This window comes from Drosophila innubila, assembly GCF_004354385.1.
Source record: "Drosophila innubila isolate TH190305 chromosome 2L unlocalized genomic scaffold, UK_Dinn_1.0 4_B_2L, whole genome shotgun sequence".
NCBI classification, from domain to species: Eukaryota; Metazoa; Arthropoda; class Insecta; order Diptera; family Drosophilidae; genus Drosophila; species Drosophila innubila.
In genome coordinates, this window is record NW_022995372.1 from 10,924,613 (window position 1) to 10,938,471 (window position 13,859).

General features: G+C 41.2%; 2 protein-coding genes across 7 annotated transcripts in view; one reads left to right on the forward strand and one right to left on the reverse strand.

Moving 5' to 3' along the window:
* Positions 1–224: 224 nt before the first annotated feature.
* Positions 225–1,442, forward strand: LOC117779804 (lysosomal Pro-X carboxypeptidase). The gene is made up of 2 exons (XM_034616125.1): positions 225–238; positions 431–1,442. Exons 1-2 carry the CDS (start codon positions 225–227, stop codon positions 1,371–1,373), a joined length of 957 nt encoding a protein of 318 aa, XP_034472016.1. The 3' UTR covers positions 1,374–1,442.
* Positions 1,443–1,611: 169 nt separating this feature from the next.
* The window catches only part of LOC117782395 (nesprin-1), a 120,936-nt gene continuing 108,688 nt past the window's right edge, over positions 1,612–13,859 (reverse strand). For all 6 annotated transcript variants that reach the window (XM_034619506.1, XM_034619505.1, XM_034619509.1 and 3 more), the window contains 7 exons: positions 12,971–13,279; positions 11,056–11,313; positions 6,850–9,815; positions 4,941–5,567; positions 4,070–4,211; positions 3,742–3,809; positions 1,612–3,498 (listed from right to left, as the gene is read on the reverse strand). In XM_034619506.1, the coding sequence (XP_034475397.1) occupies positions 3,249–3,498; positions 3,742–3,809; positions 4,070–4,211; positions 4,941–5,567; positions 6,850–9,815; positions 11,056–11,313; positions 12,971–13,279 (4,620 nt within the window). In that variant the 3' untranslated portion in view covers positions 1,612–3,248. The remainder of the gene's footprint in view (positions 3,499–3,741; positions 3,810–4,069; positions 4,212–4,940; positions 5,568–6,849; positions 9,816–11,055; positions 11,314–12,970; positions 13,280–13,859) is intronic.

The following is a 13,859-nucleotide window of genomic DNA, read 5'->3' on the forward strand; positions in this document are numbered from 1 at the left end:
TCAGCCCTCGGGAAGTAAAGTTAGAAATTTTAATTCCAAAAAAAAAAAAATATATCAAAAAATCGAAAAAATTCTAGCAAAAGCTTGCAAAAATTTAAAAAATTCTAGCTTAAAAGTAAAAAAAAATTTAAAAAAATGGTACTAATATGCAGAGTCCCTTTTTTGGAAATGTACTTATTTTTTTAAGAAAAAAAAAATCAAACCAGATCGGAAATTTTTACTGGATGGGCAGCCCTCGGTTTGAGGAGGCTGCGCCGACTTGATAAGGCCAGCTTGAAAGAGATAAGAACGACGACGAACAGAGAAAACAAAGGCGGCTGGAATAGTGAACGAGCAACAAAAGATCAGTAATAATTATCATCTGTGCTTTGTCACTTGCGACAGCACTTGAATTTTTTTGTTGTTTGAGCTTTATTTGGAGGCGTTGAAGCTTTGCCGGTGGCATGCTGGCAGCCTGGTTCCGCATGAAGTATCCACATATTGTAATCGGAGCACTGGCTGCCTCCGCACCCATTTTACAATTTCCCGGACTGACGCCGTGTGATATTTTCAACAAGATAACAACATCGGTGTATGAGACTGCGTATAATGCCAACTGCAGTGTTAATATTGGCAAATCCTGGAAAGCTTTTGAGACACTAGCTGCCAACGATGCGGGAAAGAAGCAGCTGGGCGACATCTTTCGCCTGTGTGATCCCATCAATAACGCTGACGATTTGAATCAGTTTATGAATTACCTAGAGGATGTTTATGGCAATCTGGCAATGACTAATTATCCCTATAATAGCACCTTCCTGGCTCCAGTTCCGGCATATCCAGTGCGCCAGCTTTGCTTCTACCTAAAGGATCTGCATCAGAACGATGCGGATCTGATCCACAGCATGGTCAGCGCCCTTGCCGTCTATACGAACTATACGGGCACCGAAAAGTGCGTGGATTACAAGTACTCTTCTTCCAGCACCACGTTGGACAACAAAGGCTGGGATATTCAGTCGTGTAACCAAATGGTGATGCCATTCTGCTCCAACAGCAGCGAAACCATGTATCGCACCAAGGCATGGAATTTGAAGGAGTACTCCGACAACTGCTACAAGAAATTCCACCTTACACCCAAGCCCTATGACATTATATTACGCTATGGTGGCAATAATCTGGAATCAGTGAGCAACATCATCTTCAGCAATGGCCTACTTGATCCTTGGAGCGGTGGCGGTGTTCTCCAGGCACCAAACAATCAAGTTCACGTCATCATTTTGCCAGAGGGTGCCCATCATTTGGACTTGCGCTCAAGCAATCCCTCGGATCCGGCATCCGTGACGGAGGCTCGTCGTATGGAAGCAACCATTATTGAGGGATGGTTAAACCAAGGTTAAGATTTCTATACATACATATATATTTTGTATAATGTTTAATTATGATAATATATATTCTTCTACATAAAACTTCAGTGTTTTTTATCTTTTCGAATTGAAAGAAATAAAGCAATTAAATAATATACAAAGCCCTCCAAATTAAATTTAAGCTATCGTACTTTAAAGGTCTTCAAATCTCCTTAGACACTTCCAAATCAAAACACATTTTGCGGGCTTTAATTTTTAAATATTTCTTTATTATATGCATAAAGGTACAGTTGTTCACAAGAAAGGAAATCTTATAAAGTACAGAAGCAGCAAAACACACAAAAGTTTAACATTTAATTCAACTTAATTAAAGTATAGTATATCGTGTAAACTTAATAAATAAATATTTATGTATTTTCTCAATAATTGCTCGATGGCATTAAATAATAAAAAATATATTTTATAAGGCAAATAGAATAGGTATTATCAAAAAATATTAACAACAAAAGTTTAGATTTATAGTTCTGATTTCTTTTCATTTTTTTTTCTTACTGGATGGATAACTTTATTCCATTTCTATATGCAAATTTTTCAACATTTTACTCGTTTGCAATATTTTGCGATTTTTTTCAACTTTTTTCTGTTACGCAACTCGACAATTTTCTTAGTTAGGAAAATCAATTTTTATAGTTTTGGTTTAGCACCAGCATAGGACACTTGCTTCGTTTTTTTGATCAATCCTCCCGTTCCGCACATTCTTCAGCAATGGTTATAGCTCAACCGTTAGCTAACTATACTTTGTTTTTTTTTTGTCTATGGTACGAATTTTGGAAATGAGTATAGGAATGCTTAAAGGTGTGAAAGTCAATGCTGCCCATGGTTGATGGAAGAGAGTCACCTGTGGCTGGTGCGTATTAAGAGGAACTTCTGCCGTATAAGCCGTGGGAGAGAGCTTGGCTTATGGCAGAGAAACTCTCACTCTCTGGCAACATTGACTGTCAAACGCCAGGTGAGCTATTGAAAAGTCCAATCTCGCTGGGGCAGCTGCAACGTCCTGAGTTTGGGAGATGAACGTGCAGCTTCCCAATGAGAAATTGTACTTTTAAATAGTTAACCAGGCAATTGGTCTATGTGGGTCATGGTTTGTCTTATGGCTAGTCAGCTAACTTGAGCTTGAGACGAGAGAGTTCTATCCAAAAATGTTCCACGAAATTTGGATAAAATCTCAAGACTCTCCGATTGCTAGATGAACGTGCGAAAACTGAGTATAAAAATTTCGTGTGTGCGTATTTCGTTTTGTCTGTCAGCTTAAATATTATATACAAAATGTTGGGCTTCTCTATATAGTTTCATTCATTTTTTGGGCATAAGGATATTTTATATAGTTATATAAATGTTAAATGTTTGCTGTGCAAATATATATGTATAATGTATATATCTCGTTAATATATATATAAGTATATGTAAAAGTGTTTCTTTCGTTACTTGTCGTTAGTTTCATTTAGTTTCAATTTGATTTGATTTTGTTTCTTAGTGTTTCATCTCGTCGAGTTCATTATGTACACAGTATTGGTTGTAAGTATGTTTCTAGCTACCCAACAAAAATAAAAATACAACTTTTCAATAATGTGGAAAATTACAAAAATTTACATGACATTACGTCTTACAACTTGTACAAGAATTTTGTTAACATACTGCATATGCATACTGAGTTTATATCGTATCATATATCATAATCAATTATCATATCATATTATCTGGTTAAAGGCATATTCGTGTTGGATTCTGTTCTTATACATTTGGTACATTTTCGTTGGTGTTATCTGTTTGTTATATGTTTCTGTTTTGACTGTGAATTTATTGCACTAATCCAATGGCAACCTGACAACCCTATTATTATTATAATTATTATGTTGGTGGCGGTCCATGGGGATACGACAACATTGGCTCCAGGCTGCGGGCGAATGTGTTGGAGAACATGCAGGTGTAATCCTCACCGTGGGGCACCAGTGTTGCCACACCTAAAAGCAGCAACATTAACGCCTGTATGGGCAGTGAGGCACGTGCAACGCGTCCTAGGAACCGAGCACCTCGCGCCAGCACCGTGGTATTGATGACATCGCCATCGGCAGCATCGCACTCGGTGGTGGTGTTGTGACTGTGAAATCGAATTAATTATACATTATTATTAGATTCATTAATGTAAACAGTTTAGATACATGTAGATAAGAAGTTTAGTTCATGCAAGAGGCAGTTGAATATATAGATCAAGTGCCGATTAGAGATTTTTACAACAGTGCAATTTGCATTTGCTTTTTAAAATCATAAATTAAACTCTACGATAAATACGTTCATTTAACTACAAAAATTACAAATTAAACAAATTTCTATGAATATTTACTTTGCATTTTCTGTGTTGGGTGCGGCGGCCTGCATAGAAGAGGTTGATAATGTAGTATTATCCAAAAGCTAGATAAATGGCAGGAAAATAAAAATCAAAATAAATAAATTATATATAAAAATAAAATTATATAAAACTAAGAATGTATTCGTTTTTTTTTTTTTTTTTGCATTCAATTCAATTTCAATAATTATTATGTATAATTTTACAGCCAATTTCCATCAAGGTTCACTTACTTCGGTGCGTTCACAAATAATTAAAATCATATTTTTTGGTATAGGACAAATTCTCTTCTTTTATTAAAATAACCTTTTTGGCTAGTACTTACCTCACTTGACAACATGTGCAGTGGCACGCCCAGATTGTCGCCCTCGTAGCCGAGAACGGCGCCCAGCTTGACAATGTAGATGCCGGAGAGGCGACGCAGGGATTGCAGACGCAGACGGAGATCGGTTAATCTGGAAAGTGTTCTAGAATATTTAAAACATTTGCTGGCGGCTCTTGGCGTTGTCAGTTTTGATGAAGTGTTAGAATGGGCGGACGAACAAATTTTGAGTACCAAAATAACACAAATCATAAATACGCAACAAAAGTCAGCAAAGAATACAAAAATATTCAAGCGAAAATTTTGAAAAATAAATACATAAGCAGAAAATCAACGAATATCACTTATAAATCAATTAGCAATCAAAAAAATATATAGCATACTTTTTTGATAGAAATTTATAAGAAAGTAAGATTCGAAACAGTTTCTGAATATTTATAAAATAAGCATACAAAATGTTTTAGCTAAACAATACAGTGTACTGACTATAAAGACTACAGTAGATCACAAGCTACGTTGGGTGTAGAAAAAGTGCGAAAGTGTTGAATGCCAAAAGTAGGATGTTCCAAGAAACATTTTTAGTACAATTTTGTGTGGGAAAATGTGGCATAAAATGTGGATTTCAAATGGCAAGACAAGTTAAATTAAATTACTGTAGATAAAGGAAAAGCTTGTAGAAATAAGATAGATGTAAAATGTATATTTGAAATATGTAGACGAATATCATACTCTACACAAAAATACCCTATTAAAATAATAGAATTGAAAGTATAAACTTCGCCCCCGCTTTCTTTTCGATATCCTTCCTCTCCTATATACAGGAAACACAAATTTATTTCGTTCCGCCCTCGGCACTGGCGCCGGGTACACCTACCTTTCATAGGTGTGCTGAGACTGTTCCTCGGATCCCTCGACAGAGCGGAGCAGCTGATCAGCTGCATCCTGTAGACTAACCACTCGAGGTTCGCAACGTTCCAGTTCCGCGCGCAGATCCTTAAACTTGTTGAACTTGCCCTCGAGTATCGATCGTTCCTCGGTCAGATCGACCGGCTCCGAGGCCTTGATGTTCCTCTCGGTGCGCTGCAGCCAATCGACGAGCTCACCGATGGTCTGATGGAACTCGCTGTTGCCCATGAGGGCCGTTTGGAGCAATCCCTGCCATTTGGTGGCATTGATGCACACATTATTCCAGCGCTCATTGTCCGCCTCGAGGCGGGCACGCAATTGTCGAGCCTTCTCCGTGTCCAGGGTATGCGTGGCCAGGTGATCACCCACCACATTCAGCGATGATATGATCGATTTGTGACTCTCCAGATCCAGCAAGAACTCGCGATGATCCTGCGTCACATCCTCCAACAGTTCAATGTTTGAGGGCGGCGCTGTTTGGGATTTCTGGGTGCTCTCGGCAAATTGCAGCCACTGCTCCAGACGCCACAGATCGTTGTCGATCTGCTGCCAGTTGCGTTGCGTGCAGAGCGGACACGTTAGTCGGCCGACCTCACTGTTGTTAACCAAAACAATAGGGTATAATCATTAGCAAATTATCAAATAGGTAGGTAATCTTTAATCATGTAAGCTGTAGCTGCTCAATTAAAGTCTATAAAGTGACCTTAATCGTGTACAGTCCAGCCAAGCTCCAAGTGCTTAGTATGCTTCACTCTGGAGTCTGGCAGTCGAAGTTTCAGAGCTGCCAGCTTTTGTCTGGTGGATAAACGCACACAGAACAAAGAACAGAGGGGAGAACATACAAATTTTGGAACTTGTCTGGATTGTTCTTATATTTAATTGCAGGGTAGAGAGTGTGAAAAATACTGAGAGAGAGAGAGAGAGAGAGAGTTACAATCTCTGGGTTAACACTTACTGTATGCATGTGTATTTGTAGGCCGCAGGTAACAGGCACCTGCACGCAGCATCATGAATGCGCACGTTCGATTGAAGCATGTGGAAATGTGAGTATCGAGTGTGTTTGTGTGTGAGGTTTGCAGATGTGTGTGCGTGTGTGTGAGCGAGACATAAAGCAATAAAACATTTTTGTTAGCCATAAAATACGCCCAAATCACCAAATAAATGTTAAGGAAAAGCTGATATTGGAGAGAAATACTTGTAAACCTGATTGACATCAATCAAAAGCCTATTATGACAACAGACATGAATTTAATTTAAATATATAATTAATTGAGTTTAACAAAATTATCTGGAGAATTTATACTTCATTGATTGAATACAAGTTCTAAGCATTTTAATGTAAGAATCTTAGGAGATTTAAAATATAACGATACTCTGAAATTTATGTATATTTGATATCAATCATTATTTTAAGCAATGTGTTAAATTAAGAAATTAAATGTTACAAAAACATTTATATTTGCTGGATATCAATCATTATTGCATATAATTTTATTTGAACAATTGATTGATCAATTAATAATTAATGTAAGGTGTAAGGCACAATAAGATAAATTGTGTACATTTGATTGAAATCAACTACTTATAATTTGAATTACCAAAAAGGACATTAGGACATTAAAATAAAATTAAAGATTTGTATTTATCAATATTTAAAAAAGAATTGCAGATTGCAAAAGTGAATATTATTTGAATGAATTAAATTTCAATTTAAGAAGATTGTATGATAATGATGTTAATACGATTAAAATCAATCAGTATTTCAATTAGAAATCGGCAATCGCTCTGAACTATAGTTTGCAAGTATTTCAGTTGATTTAGTAGCTCATAGATAGACATGACTAGGAGAGAGAGGTTTTGGCCAAGTTAACACGTACCTTGCATTTTGATCGTGCTGTTGGCGCGCCTTCCACTGCGACTGCAGCGTTTCGAAGCGCAGCGTCAGCTCTGACACGGTATCCACCTGCGCAGCTTGGTTATCCGCATTGCATTCGGTCAGGAGCAGATGGCTCAGATGCTTGACCAGTTCCGTGGAGGATTGAGCATTGCTTAGTAGCTTGGCAATCTTTTGGGGACCCGGTTTCCTCGTCTTGTCGGCAATTGTGCGCTGCAGTTCGTCCAGATTACTCTGGCACTCGGCAATGGCCGTCTGCAGTTCCATGATGTACGCATCCTTGGCCGTTATGGAGGTCTCCCGCTGCAGCTGAGCTTGCCTCAGCTTTCGCTGGGATAGCGTATTCACCTGGACACTGGCGTGTGTCTCACTGACGGCTCCAGCCAATTGCTTGGCAGCACGGGTCATCCAAGTGGTCTTCACGGTCACAAGATTTGTTTGCACCGTCTTCCACAGTGTGGTGTACTCCGTGATGAGTTTGAGCAGCTGCTTCAGCTGTGCCGGCTGCTGTTTCGTTCTCACCTCAGCCTCCTTGCCAAGGGCATCCGCTTGTTGCACCTGCTGCTCGGTTTGTTGCAACTTGCGCTCCAAACCCTCGAGACGTTGCAACACCGCTTGAGGCTCCACGCTGGCCGCTTCATCCGCCGCACTGGGCATTTGTTCCAGCGCCTTTTGAATGCTCGTTAGGGATTTTGTGAGCTCCAGTTGTGCATTGTTGAAGTCCCTCATCAGCTTGGCATCCTTGTCGATGGCATCGAGCAGCGTTTGGAAGCGTGGCGTCAATTGGCGCCACTTGCTGACCATCACCTTGGTGGGCAGTGTCAATTTCTGAATATTCTCTGGCTCCACGCCCGGACTACTCGTCAGCTTGGCATAGGTCTGCTCCAGCTGGCGAAGATTCACGGACTCAATTTGGAGTTCCTCGAGCTTGGCACGCAACGCCTGTTGACGTTCCTCCAGCTTCTGTTTGTTGACATACTTCTGATCTCGCTCGTAGCTGGAGAGTTGGGTCTCCTGCTTGGCCAGCCAGGACTTTTGCTCCGTGGTCAGTTTGATGAGCTCCTGCAGCAGATTCCATGTGGTGAGTATGCGCTGCTTGCGATCCGCAGATTGACTGCACACGTTCTTCCAGCGCTGCTCGAGATTTTGGGCAGATGATGCCAGACCCGTTGTGTTGACCTGGGTGCGCCAGCTGTCCGCATCATTGAGCAGCATCTCGACCAGGTTGAGAACCTCGCCAACATTGCTGCTATGATGCTCAATCGAACGCTGGATTTGCTCATGTTCATGCAGCTTCGCTTCGATCACATTCGGCGTATAGCTGTCAAAGCTCAGCGGTTTGTCCAGTTGGGACTCCACCTCAAAGAGCCAGGCACGGATTAGGGCAATGCGCTCCTCCAGACGCAACAATGTTTGCTTCAGTTCGCCAATCTTTGTGGCACGCTGTTTGCAGAGGAACTTCAAGCGATTCCAGCGATCGATGAGGGCGTCACTTTGGTGCTGCACCTGGGAGCGAACCTCCTGCGATTGGGGCGTGGCATCCGCATAGAGCGTTAGGAGTTCCCGACTCGTCGAGAGCAACCATTCGCGCTCCTTATCGCGCAGTTGAAGTTCACCATTGACCTGTTGCTCCAGCTGTTTGGCTGCCTGTTCGGGATTGGACATGGCTGCCACATCGGCATCACGCTCCACACGCTCCTCGAGGGTACGCAGCCATTGCGAGATGCGGGCATAACGTGTCTGGTAGTTGGACAGCAGTGAGAGGCGCTCCTCAATGGAGTTGATGAGCAGGGAGAGTTGGTAATCGAGATCCGCATGCTGTTGCCAGAGCAGGAAACTCCTCTGCCTGATGGCCTTCATGTCATGCGGACTGATGCACTCCTTCAGCTCCTCCTGACTGACCGTGAGACTCTCGAGCGCTGGAGCCTGAGCTGCCAATTGGACACGCTGTGCCCGCAATGCTCCCAGTCGCTGCTCAATCTCCGCCGGCTGTGTGGGCAGTGTATCAATGTCCAGCAATTGCTGAGCCTTCTCAAACTCCATCTGCAGTTGCTGGACACGCTGCTCATACGTCTCCGAGAGTTGTTTGATGCGTTGCAGGAAATTCAGCCAGGTTTCGAGTGCAGCACGGAGATTGCTAATCCTCTGATTGATGCTCGCCTGTTCCATACGCATGGCAGTGGCCAGGGCATCATCACAGTACATCAGCAACTGTTGCTGTTGTGCCTTCAGAGCAGCACTTTGCTGTTCACCCCGCGACAGTTGCAGGAGCAGTGCATCCAGACGTGCCTTCAGATGTGGCACACGCTTCAGATGAATGTAGCGCAATTGGAGGGCATTCCTTTCCGCTTCCCGCTGACGCAGCCAGTCGAGCAGAGATGCCAACTGCTGGCGATAGGCATTCCAGCCGCTCACACGACGCTCCAGTTCATCATTGCGTTGCATAATCCTCGAGAGCGTTTCATTGTGCAGATTCGTCAGGGCTTTGTACTGCTCGGACAGCTCCGATTCCAGTGGCGTCTCGGAGAGCACACTCTGCTGTGAGATCAACAGATTCTGGTGAATGGCACACAGCTGTTGTTGCTCCCGAAGACTGCTGTAGTCCTCGGGTATTGCGCAGGCCAGGAAGGATTGCACATGCTGCAGATATTGACGCCACAAGCGCAGTGCCTCCGAGCTGTTTTGTGTCCTTGCCAGGCGAGTGGACAGACGATGATACTCCTGGAACGTATCCTGGAATATCTTCTGCCACATGGCCAACACTTCCAATATGCTATCATCGGCGGCATTTGCATCCGCCGTTGTCAAGACATGATTGTTGTCCTGCTGCCGCTCACGCAGCTGACGCAGTTGCTCCTCGGTGCGGGCAAGTGTCTGCAAATGGGCACGCAATGCCGCCAATTGCTCCTCGCTCTCCTTGGGCGTCTGCGGCTCACCACGTGAAATGTCCTGCAATGCAAAATGCGAATATTGACAGATTTGTTAGTGGCCACGTTTAGTGCTTGGCTAATTAGCATGACCCTAATAACCATAACGTCTCCAGTTACCACTGCATGGCTTCACAATGTGCAACAACAACAATTGCAACAACAACCTTGCAACGGCAACTCTTTCCGCCAACTGGCAATGACCTCATGCAAACAAATACAAATACACACGAGCTCGTTGTTCAACTGTTCAACTGTCTGGCCACCCAGCAAAGAAGAAGGGGCAAAGAGGGGGGAGGTGACAGGGTGACGACTGGTTAGCAATGTGAATTTCAAATGCGTGCACAGTGGTGCAAGTATGCGCGAAAAAGCCTGACAACTGCAATCACCGATAGTAAGCTTTAAAGAGAGCTCTTAGAAAAGAATTTCTATGCCAACATTCTAATTTGAACTATGTAAGTTATAAAAAATTTAATCAAGAGCTTTTGAGTGAAACTCCAATGACTGATTCAATATGAACTCTACTACATATCTACAATATATGACTGATGGAATTACCGACTACTTCTTTAATTGTAAAAATTATGTGAACAGAATTTAATAGAATTTAAAAACTGATATACTCAGTAGTTGTATATTGTATACTCATAACTAATATTTGTTAACGTAGTTAGGAATCTATTTAATTATTAATTTTTAAGCAAACTTTGATGTGTGAGTGCACGATTGACAGACTGACACATTTTCAGACTGACTCTCTGAATGGTTTTCTGTATAACCGAATATTTTGTTAAGGACTCATTTGGTCGCGACTTTGTCAATGGACATTTAATATGCCTGCACACAAGAAGCTCCCACAAAATATTATACATTCACGATGCTCATCAATCAATAATGATTATAATGAAGCTATATGCATGCGAGTACCAATGTGGCTCTTGTTGTGTGTGCTGTTTTGGGCTCTTACACGTTTGAGGAGAGAAAGTTTTTCCACTTTTAACCCACTTAAAATAGCATGTCCTTCGTATTGGATTAAAATACTGTTGCCGGTTCCTTTTTTTTTTTTTGTCTTTCATTGCTGTTTTCACATTTGTTCTTGTTACAAATGTTGTTGTTGTCCCCCGTTGGGAATTTCCACACGCTAACCATAACATATGCAAATCAGTCATACTTTGGAATCGATAGATGGCATGGAGTACACATAGATGTGTCTCGGTTGGACGCGGTTTACACTCGCAGTTCAGTCAGTTGGTTGCACTCACCTGCTGCACATTGTTGAAGTAAACTTTGGCCTGTGTCACCTCCTTGTCGAGCTGCTTGCGCTCTTTATCCTGTGTCTCGGCCACATTCGCCAGCGTCGTGATTGCATCCTTGCACTCGGCCAAACGTTGACCCAACGCATCCAATTCGCCTTGCATCAAAGATGACGCATCTAGGCCAACATCGGCGGCTATTTTGGCCACAATATCCCGCAGCTCCAACAGACGGTCATTCTGGGTGGTGAGGTTGTCTTGACAGACCTGTTTAAAAGTAGAGAATACGTTAGAGTTGAATTTAGTTTCAATATATATATTAGATAGCTTATTATCTATTTACTGAATTTATTTGAACATAATCCATAAAATTGAATTTAGAAATTGAAGTTTTTAATGAATACAAATTTAACACAATTTTAAATTCAGTTCAAAGAAATGTATGTATAAACTAGATTTTAATAATCTAGTCTATATATATTAGAAATTAATGATCGTTGAGCTGCAAGCAGAAGTTGTTCTATCTAAATATATATCTATAAGTCAGCTTAAGGAACTATCTGTAAGAACAACCTTTAGCGGAACGCAAATGTCATTTATATTTATATTTAGCTTAAGCCGGTCGGGTCAGTCAGTACCCCGTAATGGGTCTTATCAATTGCCTCTACTCTTGTTCGCATCGTTCCCATTTCAATACGTAATTAGCACGTCGAGTGCACTTTCAATTTCATTTACATTTTCAATTTAGAAAACAGGTCGCCCGCAGCTAGCAAAGATCTATTTAAATAACAAGCGCACTGCACAAACATAATCCAATCTAAAAGGGCATGTTGACGCATGTTGAATGCCCTATGATATCATCTGTAAAATATTCATGCTTTATCACAACAAGGCAAACAAACGCTTAGCGATGACCTTCAAAACTTAAGAGACCCGAAATGAAGAAATACGTTTTACATTTATCTTTAGTTCGGACAGGCTTAGGACAGGCATGTGTTAATGTATGTGCCATTCCTATATAATTTTTAGGCATTTTTGTTTTGTTTTTCGACTGCTGGGAGATAAAGCAGCTATATAAATATGGAGCTTACGACTCTCCCGGGTTGATAAACTTCGTCGTGTGAAGCGACAGTTGGAAAAATAATTACAACGCAAGTTGGCTGTTGTTGTTGGACGCTCATAATGACCCTAATGATCAATAAATATAAATAACAAAACTATGCGTTAATTTTTAAAGCAAATAAAAACCAAAAAATCGAAACGAACTCGAAAATGTTCCCCCTTTCCCTTTACCATCTGCAGTTTGTCTATTTGTGTCAAACAAAATAATTTATGACACAAAAAAGAGGCACATACATGGACATGTACATGTACGTACATATTTACAGCAAAGTTACTCCACACGGTGGCTATTACCACCGATTATAGCAACGAGTCCAAAATTGATTGGGCCGAGTGTTACGCCTGAAAATCAATGTAATTACAACCTGCTATTGTCGGTCAAAGGATGTTAATTAAACGTGGTCGTTACTTTTAGTTGTGTTTTGTTTTCCCTATTTTTTATTTGCCGCCAAAATCAAATGGTGATTAAAGCGAGAGCGGAAGTATGTTAGAACAAACATCTTTCCCACTCTACAGCAACTATCTTTACATAGAAAAAAACTAATTCGGTAATTTCGGATATTCTTACCTTGAGTAGGAAATATTTGGTTCAAGTAAGAGTTTTTAAATCGCTCTCTGATCAAATATTTTGACTATCGGGGTTCTTTCGATTAATTTAGGATTTTTGTCTATTTTAAGGCTAAGTGATTGCCATTTAATGTGCATATTGTCTCAGATTAACAAATATATCTTGAGAATATACTTGAAAAATGTTTTCTAAAATTATGAATCTTAAGTTCAGAATCCTACTCTGTGTACTTACCTTGGCATGTTGTTGCATGGAATCCAAGGGCTGTTCCAGTGACTTGACGCTATCCATTTGCTGTTCAATGCAGCTCTTGACCGCGGCCGAGGCGTTACGATATTTATCCCAAAGCTCAACGGCTCGCTGATAGCGTGTGCAAAGCTGTTGCAGATTATCGGTGGTATCATTCCAGGCAACTACTGCATCCTGTACGGCTGATTCAATTTGTTCAACTATCTGCACATCACAGCTTTCGATTAACGGTTTCGCGGCGCCCTTTAGCTCGTCGAGCAATTGCTCTCGATTATGTAGATCGCCAGCCAAACCCTGCGACAGTGAGAGAGAGATAGAGAGAGAGAGAGAGAGACGAAGAGCGCCCGAGATTAGTTAAATATTTTGTGTGGAGCGACAATTATCGCGACGATATGCGCGCGTTTCGAAGCTAACGTCAACTGCGGTCGCCGCAACACATAACGAAACGAAACGTAACGCAACGTGCCAGAAAGCTTTGTGTAAAAGCTTTCCTGCACTAATAAAACTTTGCAGCTGCTTGAAAAGCTTTTTGTATTTGTTGTCTTCTTTATTTACTTTTAAAATAACGGCTAAAGTTCTTGACTGCGCGCGTTTAATGACAGAATAAACAGAACGCGTGCGGTTTTGTAGCGTTTTTAAAACAACGCCGAACTAAGATCAGAGATTAAAGGAAAAATTATATATTTATTGTATCTATATCTTTATGCTGAAGTTGATTTTTTTTCTTTTCTTCTTTAATTTTCGATGTGCTGTGTAAGATTTGAATGCGCGCGATTAACTGAGAGCAGGCAGAAAACGCGTGCGGTTTTTATAGCGTTTTTGAGACAGCATAGAACTGAAAGCAGCGCAGATAAGGCGATGAACATACAAACGT